Source organism: Brachyhypopomus gauderio, chromosome 3 (assembly GCF_052324685.1).
Source record: "Brachyhypopomus gauderio isolate BG-103 chromosome 3, BGAUD_0.2, whole genome shotgun sequence".
Taxonomy (NCBI): domain Eukaryota; kingdom Metazoa; phylum Chordata; class Actinopteri; order Gymnotiformes; family Hypopomidae; genus Brachyhypopomus; species Brachyhypopomus gauderio.
In genome coordinates, this window is record NC_135213.1 from 5,402,929 (window position 1) to 5,418,936 (window position 16,008).

At 40.2% G+C, this 16,008-nt stretch overlaps 1 protein-coding gene across 3 annotated transcripts; it reads left to right on the forward strand.

Annotated features, from left to right (window-relative positions):
• The first annotated feature begins 2,639 nt into the window (after window positions 1–2,639).
• LOC143510075 (uncharacterized) lies at window positions 2,640–15,975 on the forward strand. 3 transcript variants are annotated; one of them, XM_076999081.1, is made up of 3 exons: window positions 2,640–2,917; window positions 9,897–9,956; window positions 13,053–15,975. In XM_076999081.1, exon 3 carries the CDS (start codon window positions 13,135–13,137, stop codon window positions 14,335–14,337), a length of 1,203 nt encoding a protein of 400 aa, XP_076855196.1. In that variant the 5' UTR covers window positions 2,640–2,917; window positions 9,897–9,956; window positions 13,053–13,134; the 3' UTR covers window positions 14,338–15,975. The 3 variants fall into 3 exon arrangements, with proteins under 3 accessions (XP_076855196.1, XP_076855197.1, XP_076855195.1); XM_076999082.1 differs by lacking the exon at window positions 9,897–9,956 and having other exon boundaries at window positions 13,053–14,362; window positions 14,776–15,975; XM_076999080.1 differs by lacking the exon at window positions 9,897–9,956.
• Window positions 15,976–16,008: the final 33 nt, after the last annotated feature.

Here is a 16,008-nt window from a genome sequence, read left to right on the forward strand (position 1 = left end):
GGGCTTTTCGTGTGTGCGTTAATAAACGTTGTGTGTTGCACCTTGAGACGCTTGTCGTGCCTCCTTTCTGCGAGCGTCACAACTGGTCTTGTGACCGGAGGGTCGTGGGTTTGATTCCCAGGCTTGAGGCCATGACTGAGGTGCCCTTAAGCAAGGCACCTAACCCCAACTGCTCCCCGAGCTAGGGCTGCCCACCGCTCTGGGCACGTGTGCACCACAGCCCCCTAGTAATCACTAGTGTGTGAGTGTGTGTGTGTGTGTGTGTGTTCTAACTGCACAGATGGATAAAAAGTGGAAGTATTATTGGGTATTTCTACCTTGCACCAATTTGTGGTGGTCAGTCTTTGTCTAATTATGTCAATAGCTTTTAAATGGTGCATCATAAGATCATAAAACAAGCTCTTATATATTAAGCACAATCCTAAGCAACAACCTATAAGTCAGATATGGGTATTTCCATTTCTACCTCTTACCTAATAGTGATGGTGAGTTTTTATCTTTTAATTTCAATAGCTTTTAAACGGTCCATCAGAACAGCACCAAACAAGTTGTATTACATTAAGCCCATGATGATTTTATGAACAGCACCTGTAAATACCCATGTCTGAGTTGTAGGTTGTTGTTTATGATGCACTTTGTGTAATACAACTTCTTAGGTGGTCTTCTGATTGACCATTTAAAAGCTATTGAAATAATAAGACAACAACCGAGTACTACAAATTGGTGCAAGGTACAAATACCCATGTAAGAGTTGTAGGTTGTTGTTGTTTAGGATGCACTTAATACAGTATATAACTACTTGTTCTTCCCCATGACTGTGTAGCATACAGAACTAGACTGAGACTAGTTTTAGTTAATTAGCTATTTAATATTGTCTTCAATATTGATATATTGACAATATTCAAATTTTCTGAAATATATCAATATACGTGCAACGAATGAGTATAATACACAAGTTTCACCCTTTGAATGGAATTACTGAAATAAATAATATACCAATATCTGTGTAACGTGGTGGGAGTCAGGGTTGGACACAATCGCGATAAAGAGCTGGCACTTACTTTAAAGGAGCTAGTCTCCTTTAAATGAACCGCGCGCATACGGAGAGTGCGCGACTAACGAGGCATACCGAGAACACACTTCACAGAAACACGAAGGAATATATAAGGACCACAGCGATTATGAAAGGAAAACACGTTTATATAAGTATGAATGCTGAAATAATACAAAGCACAGAAAACACGGCAGAGACTAAAGTAAACGAGCACTACAAAACATGACAACACCGGACCATACACAAGGGAACACCACTGTTGGTTGGTTTCACGTTCGTGTATTCAGAATTTGGTGCCTTAGACGTTGCAGAGGTGACAGCAGTTATTTTAAATAGGATGTTATCTACAATTTAAAATACGCCTATTCCCGATGTAAAATACGGCTATTCCTGAGTTGTAGGTGGTTGTTTATGTTGCTAGAAATAGAATTTGCATATTTTGGCACTTTTGCTATAACTGTCTTAAAGCTATTGAAGAACGAATTCTGAACATGGGAACGTGAAACCAACTTTATCGCAGTATTTGACGCAATGTGCACGAAATCTCTGCACGCGCCTTACCACCTTCAAATAAATATTTAATTATTAAACTAGTATGTGGTTCCAGTCCGGTCATGTTGTCTATAACAATATACGTTCCAATGTCTAGGCTACAATCAGAGTAGAACTGCACTCCCGTGCAAACAAATACCACGATGAATAACATATCAGTAACTTTCGGGGCACACAAATGGGTCAAGTTAAAAAATCAAAATCAAGTTCGGCTCCGAATCCGATTTTTAATTTAGCTATATTTGTTTGGATCATCAAATAAAAAACTGAAAAATACAAGCCTGGTTTGTTTTTTTGTTTTTATATTCAAAACGAAAAACAAAATAATGAACTGTTTTTTTGATTTTCCGATTTTGATTTTCAGTTGAATATCAAATGAACGAATGATACACGGATTATTCGCACGCGTCGTCATTTTGATGCATTTGCTTTTCGTACTTGCAGCGCGTTTTGCTTTTGCAATGCGATGGGCTTTCATGGCCACCGTAGATTTGCGACAAATCTACCAACTTTTTGTGGTAAATATAAATGCGTCTTCCGTGTAATACAAAATAAATCTCTAAATTTATCTCATACAGTACCAGTCAGTCACTCTAACATATTTTGTTTTTTTTTTTCTCTCCCACAACTTTTACAGCTTATATTATGCAAATTAAGCGATGGCGCCATTTTGTGACTTTTAGGACAGCCAATAGCGACTTTCCTTACTGAGGAGTTGGCAACGCTGCTCTTACAGACAGACATAGTTGCCAGGTTCGCGGTTTTCACGCCCAAATTGGGCTTGTTTGAAAATCTAGCCGCGGGTAAAAATTCTGGGGTCGCGGGGTGCGGTTTTTTGAGCTACTTTTGAGTTGAGCCACCGCGGGAGTTACAAGTCAACACTAAGAATCGATCGCGATATAATACTTAATTTGTCTCCATTTTAAACACTCGCCACCCCCCCGTCGACAACTTTGGGCTTTGGGCTAGTTTAGACTTCTGAGGGGCGGGTTTTACACTGACTTTGTGCGGGATAGTTTTGTAGGACCTGGCAACCCTGCAGAGAGGAGACTTTGATGAATCCACGTACGCAGCAGTCAGTGCGTGCGGGAGAGTTTAAAAGATTGAGTATTAATCTTTTTACACGAGCATTGCTCAAAATTAGTACCAGCGTTGGTATCGATATTTGGATCGATCCGCCCACCTCTACCTACCGTCACCATCGGACATTACAGACCACAGGTTTCCTTATTCTCAATATCAGCATCGGGCGTTTAGTGGAGTTGCGCCTATTGTCTCCTGTTTGGAAGTGTTGGGACTACTGGTTGACCTGTAAGTACTTAACTTAGTAATACGTACCACTAACACCTTTTAACCAAATCTTAACCACACTATTTTGTTCGTTCCGTTACCTCACGGTTGAATCTCGTGTCTTGACTAAGTTGGTGGAAAATTCAACGTGTTAAACTGTTTTTACAATGGATGTCTAGCGCGAACTAGCCAGATAACACTGCGGTCACGCCATCTGCACTTCGCAAAAGCTCGGTCGTGCTATCGACATTGAAAACTCACTTACGCGCATACATGCGGTATTACGGTAGCGCTTTGGGAAACGACGCAGCATGAAATCTAAGTGCTGATATTGAAAACCCATGAATTGATGTTCTGAACCTTAATTAAATATATCTAAAAATGCTCATAATTTGCTTTTCAGTTATTTTAACTGTTGGGCATTTTAAGTCATGATACCAAACTCAAATAAGAAGATGGCAAAAGCCTGCTAAATGGTGATTTGGTTGCTTATTTTCACTATTTGGAGCTCTATAAAATACACAAATCAAATAGTTATCAAACCAGTCCAGTATCATTCCTGTAATTTACAAGTGTTTTACTGTAGAATTTTTGAATAACAAGATTGCAAACTCCTGATATATGACGATTCGGTTGCTTTTATTTACTATTTGGGGCTCTGTAAAATACAAAAATCAAATTGTTATCAAATTACTCCACCATATTCTTAAAGAACACTTCCTAGTGTATCACTCCTGTGATTTGCAAGTGTTTTTACTGTAGCATTTTGAAATAACATGATGGCAAAATCCTGATGCATGACAATTTGGTTGCTTATTTTCACTATTTGGGGCTCTATTAAATACACATATCAAAAGTACACTTATTAATATATAATTCCTGTGATTTACAAGTGTTTTTACTGTAGCATTTTGAAATAACATAACCTAGCCACTAGGGTGCACACACCAGTGTATTTTAGTGCCGGTCCCAAGCCCGGATAAATAGGGAGGGTTGCGTCAGGAAGGGTATCCGGTGTAAAAACTGCGCCAAATCAAATGATGCGGATCAAAAATAGATATTCCATACCGGATCGGTCGAGGCCCGGGTTAACAACGACCGCCACTGGTGCTGTTGTCCAACAGGGCATTAGTGGACTACTGTCGGGACAAGGAGGAGAGGGGGGAAGAGGGTTCTGAAGCTGAAGGAGAGGAGGCAGAGCAGGAAGGTGGAGGTTAGAGTTGGTACGTTGAATGTGGGCTCTATGACAGGTAAAGGGAGAGAACTAGCTGATGCGATGGAGAGGAGGAAGTGTGTACAGGAGACCAAGTGGAAGGGGAGCAAGGCCAGGAGCATTGGTGGTGGATTCAAACTCTTCTATCATGGTGTAGACAGGAAGAGAAATGGAGTAGGGGTAATCCTGAAGGATGAGTTTAGTAAGAGTGTAGTGGAGGTAAAGCGAGTAAGTGACCGGGTGATCTGTGTAAAGTTAGAGATTGATAGGGTGATGATGAATGTCATCAGTGCTTATGCTCCTCAGGTAGGTTGTGATATGGAGGAGAAAGAAGAATTCTGGAGAGAGTTATATGAAGTTGTTTTGCAGGTTCCTAAAGAAGAGAGAGTGGTTATTGGAGCAGATTTAAATGGACATGTTGGTGGAGGGAACAGTGGTGATGAGGAGGTGTTGGGTAGATATGTTGTTAATGAAAGGAATACGGAAGGACAAATGGTGGTAGATTTTGCTAAAAGGATAAAGATGGCTGTAGTTAACACACGGAAAGTATAGGAGTGGGGGAAGATGCACACAGGTCGATTATATCCTCTGTAGGAGATGAAAGCTGAAAGAGGTTAGTGATTGCAAGGTGTTACCAGGGGAGAGTGTAGCTAAACAGCATAGGATGGTGATATGTAGGATGGTTTTGGAGGTGAAGAAGAGAAAGAGAGTGAGAGCGGAACCTAAGATCAGGTGGTGGAAGTTAAAGGATGAGGACTGCGGTGTAAAATTCAGGGATGAGGTGAGGCAGGTACTGGGTAATGGTGGTGGAGTTCTGGATACCTGGGATGAGACTTCAAATGCAGTGAGGGATGTGTCTAGGAGGGTACTTGGTGTGACCTCAGGAAGATAGACAAGGAGTCGTGGTGGTGGAATGAGGTGGTGAAAGTTTGAGAGGAAAGCGGTTGGGATTTTCAGCGAGATGAAGAAAGTAGACAGAGGTACAAGGAGATGTGTCGTAAGGCAAAGAGAGCAGTGGCAGAAGCTATAGAGAAGGCATATAGCAAGCTTTATGAGAAGTTGGACACTAAGGAAGGGGAAAAGGATCTGTACAAATTGGCCAGACAGAGAAACTGTGATGGGAAGGATGTGCAGCAAGTTAGGATGATAAAGGATAAAGGTGGAAATGTGTTGTCTGGTGAGGAGAGTGTCTTGTGAAGGTGGAGGGAGTATTTTGAGGAACTGATTAATCAAGAGAATGAAAGGGAAAGAAGGTTAGAAGAGGTAGAGGTTGTGAATCAGGAAGTGCCCCAAGTGAGCAAGGAGGAAGTAAGGGCTGCAATTCGGAGAATGAAGTGTGGTAAGCAGACCCTCCAGAAAGTCGCGATGTTGCGATTTGCAACTTCAACGCAACTTCAAGCAAACCCCGCGAATTCAGGGCGGTGTTGCAACTTCAGCCAATCACCGCAACTTTCCCGCAAATTTGACAAATCACTGATGTCGTCTTGATGTGACGTCGACAAACTCCCGCCTTACTTCTGTATATACGTTCAAGAGGAGCAGACTGAAAGCAGCATGAGCAACGAAAATAACGGCAAAAAGACCGGGAAAAGCAGTATCCCGGTACACTACATGAAAGCGGGGATAAACTGTCCAGATCCGACCCGCGAATTGATTATCTATGCCCCCCTGGATAATATTTAATTACTATTAGAACCGGCCCGCAGGCCACAGACGCCCGATGGTGTTTTGCACGCACAAACACTACATTTCCCACAATGCAACGGTAGCCCGCGAAGTCACTGCAGCGCACGCAAGCGGCAGGGGTCTGAAATAAAGTTTATAAGTTTAAACTTTAAACTGAGATAAAGTTTAAAGTCAGAGATAAAGTTTATTTATCCATATCTATGAGTTACTAGTTCGCTCTGGCGCCAACCACTGGCGATCGATCTCGATATAATACTTAATTTGTGTCCATTTTACAGGCCGCCCGGTAACAACTTAGGTTCGCTAACCCCGCCCCCCGTCAACAATTAATGTTCGCCACCCCCTCCAGGCTCAAATCTCACTCCAAGCGATCTTGAAAAGTTGGCAACCCTGAATAAATAGGTAAATAGATAATTAAAATGGACTACTAAATAGAGGAAACCATACAACATTTACTCCCTATTGCAATGTACTCACAAAAAAGCAAAAACACACCGCAACTTCCATCGCAATTTTTTTGAAAAACACCCGCAACATCAAACATTTTAGCCCGCAAAAATCACAAAAAAGGCCTGCGAAATCCTGGTGGGACTGGGTAAGGCAGTTGACCAGATGATATTCCTGTGGAGGCATGGAAATGTTTAGGAGAGACAGCAGTGGAGTTTTTGACTGGGTTATTTAACAGAATCTTGGAAGGTCAGAAGATGCCTGAGGAGTGGAGACGAAGCATAATGGTGCAGATTTTCAAGAATAAGGGCGACGTTTAGAGCTGTAGTAATTACAGGGAAATAAAGTTGATCAGTCACACCCTGGAAATCTGGGAAAGAGTAGTGGAAGCTAGGCTTAGAGGAGAGGTAGAGATCTGTGAGCAGCAGTATGGTTTCATGCCAGCTAAGTGCACCACAGATGCTATGTTTGCTTTGAGTGTTAATGGAGATGTATAGGGAAGGACAGAAGAAGTTACATTGTGTGTTTGTTGACTTGGAGAAAGCTTATGATCAAGTCCCGAGACAGGAGCTGTGGTATTGTATGAGGAAGTCAGGAGTAGCAGAAAAGTATGTGAGGGTGGTGCAGGATATGTATGAGAACAGTGTGACAGCAGTGAGATGTGCGGTAGGAATGACAGACGGGTTTAAAGTGGGGGTAGGACTACATCAGGGATCAGCCCTGAGTCCCTTCCTGTTCGCAATTGTCATGGACAGACTGACCGACGAGGTTAGGCAGGAGTCCCCTTGGACTATGATGTTTGCTGATGGCATTGTGATCTGTAGTGAGAGTAGGGAGCAGGTGGAGGTGAGCTTGGAAAGATGGAGATATGCTTTGGAGAGCAGGGGAATGAAAGTGAGCAGGAGTAAAGCAGAGTACATGTGTGTAAATGAGAGGGCAGACAGTGGATATGTACAGTTACCAAATTATCAAGGAGTTGATTTGGCGAAGGTTGAAGAGTTTACCTACTTAGGGTCGAGGATACAGAGTAATGGAGGAAGTGAAAGAGAGGTAAAGAAGAGAGTGCAGGCAGGGTGGGGTGGATGGCATAAAGTGCCTGGGGTGATCTGTGATAGAAGGGTGTCGGCTAGAACGAAAGGAAAGATCTATAGGACAGTAGTGAGACCTGCTATGTTGTATGGACTGGAGACAGTGGCACTGACAAAGAGACAGGTGAGGGAGATGGAGGTGTCTGAGATGAAGATGTTGAGATTCTCATTTGGAGTGACGAGGAAGGATAGGATCAGAAACTAGTTTATTAGAGGATCAGCACATGTAGCATGTTTTGGATATAAAGTTAGAGAAGCGAGATTGAGATGGTTTGGACATTTACAGAGGAGGGAGGAGAGGTATATTGGTAGGAGGGTCTTGAGGGTGGAACTTCTAGGCAAGAGGAGGAGAGGTAGACCTAAGAGGAGGTTTATGGATGCAGTGGTAGAGGATATGAGAGTGGCTGGTGTGTCAGTGGAGGACACTCAGGACAGGGCCAGATGGAGGAGTTTGATCCGCTGTGTCGACCCCTAAACGGGAATTGCTAAAAGTAGTAGTAGTCGTGGAGGGATTGTTCGGACGACAGAAAAGCCATTTGTACAAGTACTAAACATTAATGACAATCACTGGATTACAGCAAGCAACATTTTCTGTGGGCCAAACGAGGTCTGCATTTATGACAGTTTGAATGCATCAATTAATAAGACCACGCATCAAATGCTGTCTTGGATGCTTCGTCCAAAAGCACCCTATTTCCTCCTCAGGAGACCCGCTGTGCAAATTCAGCAGTCGGGTAGCCACTGTGGACTTTATGCACTGGCCTTTGCTACAGTTTTATGTGAAGGAGTCAGACCGTACGAGTGCCATTTTGAGGAGAAAAAACTAAGGCGAAGACTCTACAGAGCAATGATGGATAAAAGAGCTCCTGTCTTTCCCTTCATAAAAACAGCCAAAACCTGAGGGAGAAACAGACAAAGTGGAAGTTTACTGTGTCCATGTTTGCCATCATGTTATTCCAAAATGCTACAGTAAAAACACTTGTACATCACAGGAATGATACACTAGGATGTGTACTTCAAGAATGTGGTAGAGGAATTTGATAATTTGATTTTTGTATTTTATTGAGCTCCAAACAGTGAATAAAAGCAACCAAATCGTCATGCATCAGGAGTTTGCCAGCCTCTTATTCCAAAATGCTACAGTAAAAACACTTGTACATCACAACAATGATACAGTAGTAAGTGTACTTCAAGAATGTAGTGGAGTAGTTTAATAACAATTTGAAATGTGTATTTAATAGAGCCCCAAATAGTGAAAATAAGGAACCGAATCGTCATGCATCAGGATTTTGCCATCATGTTATTTCAAAATGCTACAGTGCAAACACTTGCAAATCACAGTAATGATACACTAGGAAGTGTACTTTAAGAATATGGTGGAGTAATTTGATAACAATTTGATATGTGTATTTAATAGAGCCCCAAATAATAAAAATAAGCAACCGAATCGTCATGTATCAGGATTTTGCCATCATGTTATTTCAAAATGCTACAGTAAAAATACTTGCAAATCACAGGAGTGATACACTAGGAAGTATACTTCAAGAATATATTGGAGTAGTTTGATAAGAATTTGTTTTGTGTATTTTATAGAGCCCCAAATAGTAAATAAAAGCAACCAAATCACCATTTAACATGATTTTGCCATCATGTTATTCCAAAATGCTACAGTAAAAACACGTGTAAGTCACAGGAATGATACATTAGTAAGTGTACTTCAAAGACGTAGTGGAGTAATTTGATAACAATTTGATTTGTGTATTTTATAGAGCCCCAAATATTGAAAATAAGCAAATGAATCGTCATGTATCAGGAGTTTGCTATCACGTTATTCCAAAATGCTACAGTAAAAAGACTTGTAAATCACTGGAATGATACATTAGTAAGTGTCCTTCAAGAATGTAGTGGAGTAATTTGATAACAATTTGATTTGTGTATTTTATTGAGCTCCAAATATTTAAAATAAACAACCGAATCGTCATGTATCAGGAGTTTGCCATGATGTTATTCCAAAATGCTACAGTAAAAGCACTTGCAAATCACAGTAATAATACACTAGGAAGTGTTCTTCAAGAATATAGTGGACTGGTTTGATAACAATTTGATTTGTGTATTTAATAGAGCCCCAAATATTGAAAATAAGCAAATGAATCGTCATGTATCAGGAGTTTGCTATCACGTTATTCCAAAATGCTACAGTAAAAACACTTGCAAATCACAGGAATGATACATTAGGAAGTGTTCTTCAAGAATGTAGTGGACTGGTTTGATAACAATTTGATTTGTGTATTTTATAGAGCTCCAAATTGTGAAAATAAGCAACCAAATCGCCATTTAGCAGGCTTTTGCCATCTTCATATTTGAGTTTGGTATCAAAAGCAAATTATGAGCATTTTTAGATATATTTAATTAAGGTTCAGAACATCAATTCATGGGTTTTAATATCTGCACTTAGATTTCATCCATTTTCTTTACCTGTTTTTATGTGCATATTTTATTTTTTATGTCAATTTGAATGATTGTGAAGTGTGGAATTTTTAAATTATTTTATTCTAATCATTTTCAGTCCAACAGAAATGTTGAAAAACTTGTCTTAACAGTGAGACATTTGAGATCTTCTGAAGTGGTGAGTTATATTTTAAACATGCGACTGATAAATTTCTCAGTAAAATTCATATAAATAAGCAACAGTTTAAAGCACACACACACACCATACAGGTAGCCAGTAGGCCCAATTGTACCTTTTGGATTTGAATACATAATGCAGCCTAGTTTGTTTTTGGGTCTTTGAACAGCCTCCTAATCTCATTACACACACAGGCTGGGTTATAGACCCTTCTGAACAGGACAGTAACTCTGCTATGGAGTTGTAATGCTGCCAAATCATTGTAAACAAACAGAACATATTCCGCAAATGTACTAGTTGCCAGCAAACATAACGTAATTTTCAAATGAAAAATGCAACTTACAAATTCAAAATGCTTTAGTTGCATACAAACACAACGTAATTATCAAATGAAAACCACGACTTAAAAATTCAAAATGCGATAGTTGTAAATTCATATGTGACTTTCAAGCAAATGGACAGCAACTTTCTAATACATCACACTACACATACAAATACGTACGTACCAAAAATGTCCTTTGTGGATCATGACTTTTTGCACACTTTTAGCAGGAGCATTTTCTAAAGAGGCCAACATAATTCTCACCTTCAGTCTACCTGGAAACGTGGCACATTGAGTAATCGTGTGCACAGGTGAATTTTCTGTGATTTGTTGGTGCTGCCCATAGATTAATTCTCTGATGCACAATATTTTAAAAGATCAAATCACACTGCTGGAACTCATAAGGAGCATCAACAGACCCAAGCAGCTCTACAGCACCATGAGAGAGAAAGGAAGGAAAAGAACAACTTTGAAAATAAAGTTGATGAGCCCTACAAAATAAAAGTCCCTATAGACTGGCATATAGAGTGGCACTGAACCAGAGAGAGACACGTAATCACAACATAGACAAGTGTTTTCATTTTAGTGAAGTAATGAAGCCTAGCACGGTCTCCTGATGGGCTTAAGCATGATTGTCTTTAGAACATGGGTTAAAGTTCTCCGTCACCACCACGGATTTCCGTCATTTGAATTTTTTGGGCGAAAAATCTGTCAAATCATAATAATAAACCACACACCCGCGCTTGCTTTCTGTTTTGAGGCCGAAATATGATCCTCTCACTGGTGCTCATCAGCGCTAGATGGATGACAGCGGTGTCAACTATAATCGTAATACTTGTAATTCTTTTAAACTTTATTTGCATAATTAATCATCTTAGAGTGGTCCTGTATCCAATCATTTTAATAACAGTAATTAATAAATAAATTATTATTGAATGAATCATGCCCACATGCCTGTTTTTAACATTTTGTGTCTGTGTTAACAAAATCTTTAGGTTACAGCATTTTCTTAGAATATTAATAGAAATTTAGTTTTTTTTTTTTACCATAATGATTACCTGACTCAGCCCCGTCGACAGGGAGGGACAGCCAGGTCTGTTGTCCCGGGCCCCAGCGCCAGGGGGGCCCATCAAAGAGCCCAGCAATTTATTTTTATTTAAAGTCTATAATTTTAAATAATCTTGAAATCTTTCATTACTATGAATTTCTGTACTCAAAATAAGCTCAATGGCTAAAATATGTTTTTTTTTTTTACCTATCTGCATATTTTCCATTAAGTGCATACACCCCCACCTCCCACTGAAAAATGGTTTGATCCAGCACCGACTGTAGCCGGCTGGTACCCGCCCAACAGCGGGAAATACAGTGGTGGATAGTTAAAGTAAACAGAAATCTGTAGCGCAGAAAAGAAAGGAAAAACATTTACCTGACAAATTTTAATGTTGCATTGTGTTCCAGGTTTGAAAAGTGCTGGAATTTAGGCTAAAGTACTTGAAAATGCTTGAAATTGTAACTACTTCGTTTCACAACAAATAGCTGTCTGACTGAACAGTTCCTGTATTACGTTAACAAATATGAGCCTCTTGTAATTCCAGGACAAAACATGAGAGAACGTGAAGACGTTAAGATTGGGTGTTTTGAAAATAAACAACCATTAAATAATGTGATAAAAAGCGAATTATTTCGAATCATTTCGAGTATACGTATAGATATTTAACTTAATTTAAAAATGTTTTAAAAAAAAAGTTTAACGTGCTGGGAAATATTGAAATGCCGCGACGCGTCAAGTATAAACCAGTAAGCTGTCAGAAACAGCTTTTATGTGTGGCTATATTATATACTGCTACAGAGGAAATTCAAATGACGTAAGCGGGGGGGGGGGGGGGGGGGGGGCACATGAAACTTTCGGGCCCCAGCAAGACCTGTCAACGGGCCTGACCTGACTTATTTATTAATTAATGTAAAGATGAATCATTAAATATTCATTCATTCATTTTGAATATTATAATGTCATATCCATACTATAAATTGACTACATTTCGAATTTTATTTGAATTTGTGGTGAAATATAGAAGTTATGGTTATTTATATTATATTAAACTTTTCTTCATTTAGCTTTAATACAGTTGGAGAAAAAAGGCGCATTTTTCTTATTTATAGGCGCAACTTTCTTATTTATAACAAATTTTAACATGGATGGTGTTGTTCTGTTTGTATTTAAAGGCTCTATCCAGTGGTGTGATTTAAATTGCCGTTTTTGAACTTTACATTTTTTTTATTGCCTACTTAAAGCAGGTAATCTAACTGCTTGTTTTTGCGATAGTGAATTTGATAAAACCAAGAGAGCTTCATACCTTTTTAAAACTCACCAGGATTCACTAAATTTGACTTGATCTTTACATAATTTTCTGGAGGAGAACCCCCAGATAACTCCATTATATAAATATTTATGTACATTTATTGCTCAGGTGTTGCATTTTGTCCCTTCATAGATTCTCTCCTCTCCTTACACAGGCTATTTAGATTAATATACTTTATAAATGTGTGTATTGTGTAGAATTGGGCAAAAGAGGCTGTCTCCCAACTACACCACATTTTCAGTAATTGCTGGCATTGTCTTTTGCCAGGAATATTTTTCAGTCAAATAAAAATTTCTTGCTTTAACCCATGCTTTAGAATGAATGTCTTTAGCAATATGCAGAGCCCAAACAGTTCTTTGTCGTGATTGTTTCATCTTCATCTAACAATGAATTTGCAATGTCTTTTTCCTCTAGGAATTAATGCTGTCCACTTTCCTAAACACATAAACTACTTAAACACATTGATCTATGAGGAGTATGTCAGACTGCTGAAAGCATGGAAAAGGAGAAAAGGTACCACTGCTTAGATTGTGGAAAGAGTTTTACTAAACACAGTCATCTCAAAAAACACCATCGCATTCACACAGGAGAAAAGCCATACCACTGCTCAGAGTGTGGAAAGAGTTTTATTGAACAGAGTAATCTCAAAAAACACCAGCGCATTCACACAGGAGAAAAGCCATATCACTGCTCAGAGTGTGGAAAGAGTTTTATTGAACAGAGTAATCTCAAAAAACACCATCGCATTCACACAGGAGAGAAGCCATATCACTGCTCAGAGTGTGGGAAGAGTTTTACTACACAGACTAATCTCAAAAAACACCAGCGCATTCACACAGGAGAGAAGCCATATCACTGCTCGGAGTGTGGGAAGAGTTTTACTCAACAGAGTATTCTTCAACTGCACCAGCGCATTCACACAGGAGAGAAGCCATATCACTGCTCAGAGTGTGGGAAGAGTTTTACTGAACGGAGTAATCTTCAACGGCACCAGCACATTCACACAGGAGAGAAACCATATCACTGCTCAGAGTGTGGGAAGAGTTTTCCTGAACAGAGAAGTCTTCAACGGCACCAGCGCATTCACACAGGAGAGAAGCCATATCACTGCTCAGAGTGTGGGAAGAGTTTTACTAGACAGAGTAATCTTCAACTGCACCAGCACATTCACACAGGAGAGAAGCCATATCACTGCTCAGAGTGTGGGAAGAGTTTTACTCAACAGAGTAGTCTCAAAAAACACCAGGTCATTCACACAGGAGAGAAGCCTTATCACTGCTCAGAGTGTGGGAAGAGTTTTACTCAACAGAGTAGTCTCAAAAATCACCAGCGCATTCACACAGGAGAGAAGCCATATCACTGCTCGGAGTGTGGGAAGAGTTTTACTCAACAGAGTAATCTTCAACTGCACCAGCGCATTCACAAAGGAGAGAAGCCATATCACTGCTCGGAGTGTGGGAAGAGTTTTACTCAACAGAGTAATCTCAACGAACACCAGCGCATTCACACAGGAGAGAAGCCATATCACTGCTCAGAGTGTGGGAAGAGTTTTACTCAACAGAGTAATCTTCAACTGCACCAGCGCATTCATAAAGGAGAGAAGCCATATCACTGCTCGGAGTGTGGGAAGAGTTTTACTCAACAGAGTCATCTTCAACGGCACCAGCGCTTTCACACAGGAGTGTGCTCTGGAGAATAAACCCCTCCAAATTATCCTGCTATAGGTACCATACTAAACCAACTTTTAATCTCTGACTACTTCAACAGTAACTCAGTTACTTTAACTTGTGTGGCATCCCACTGATTTCCCCTGTACTGCAGAAGTATTGGGATAACTATTTAGTACAGTTATCAGACTTCACTGTTGCAGTCTTTTATCCAGTGGCTAGTGTTTAGTTACAGGTACCATCACCTTTTGCACAACTCTTTTTACCCCAAGTTTCAATTTGGCTTGTCTACCTAGTTATTACCCTTTTACCTGCCCACACTTGCCAGACACAATGTCCTGGCACATTAGCTAAGCCAGATTGTACTGAAGCTGACTTGTTTTTTTCCCTTTTTGAACTAGTCTATAGGTACGCTTAGACTAACCATGGCTTTCCTAAAGCAGAATACTTGTCCATCTTTGGTTGTTCAGCTCCTTCAGATGCTTGAACCAGGTTGAAAGGATGTTGACAAACCTCTAAAGGACTCCTTTGAAGAGACCCCTACCGTTCCAGGTCTAGTTTTTAAAATGTTCCTTCTATGTCAGCAGCAGGCTAGCTTAGAAGAACGTAAGGAAAAATAGACTTGTTAAACAGGACACTGCTAACCTCAGTTCTGAGGTTGACGGCCTTCGCCACTACCTTTAACTTACTCTCTTTCTCATCCCTAGCTTCTGCTCCCTTACTCTTGAGTAACAAAGAGAGTAAAACTAATCCTGCTATTTCCGGCCCTCCTTATTCTCTGCATGATGTCCAGACCAGGGACAACGCGTCAGGTACAGCAGCTAGGAAGCCTTACTTAAATGCTGAGCATCATTCCACTGACCCATGCACAGGCTAGGAGAGTGATGTACATGACCAGGGACATCTCATTAGGTACAGCAGATAGGAAGCCTTGTATGAATGCTGAGCATCATTCCACTGATCCACGCACATGGTCGTACAGTGACTTAAATGCTCCAGCTCTTTTTTCAAGGAGAAATGCATATGCATATATTTCTAAATTTGAGATGCATAAAGGCTCATTACTGCCACCTAGGCACAGACAGGCAGGAGGCAGTAAGCATCCTATTGACCATGAGTTACACTTGGATAGTGAAGGTCCACCTACCTATTCTAATAGACATGTCCTTGAACATTTCCCTCGTTTAAAGCTGCTAGATTCACTAGCCAAAGACATGGAGCCATTGGAAGGTGGGATAGCCATAGATAAGGATCAGTCAGTGGACCTCTAGCCTGAGCCAGGGGGGGGAGGCAAAACTGACATTATATGAAGTTACATGTAACCCTTTAGCCTGTAGGCATGTAGCTATTTGTCCAGATCTCTGACCTTTTAAAAGGGAGATGTTCCTGGCTTCATCTCTGCCCACATGTCTGCATTTTCAATGCAGTAGGTTCTTTACTAAGGGGGGTGTACCCGGCGTTACCTCCTAACTTCTATACAACCTATTACTCCTCACACAGATATTCTACTCTCTTCTTCCCTACTAGCATAGCAATATATTTTTGGGACGCTGTTTGCCATTTTCATGTTTTCACAAATGCTCACAGAATATAGGTAAGCACATCTGTATGGTGTGACTTTTGTGTCTAAAATTGCACAGAAGCAAAAGTAAATCTGCAGGCAAAATTCTTAGCATCAAGAGCAGAAATTATATGTTGTGAAT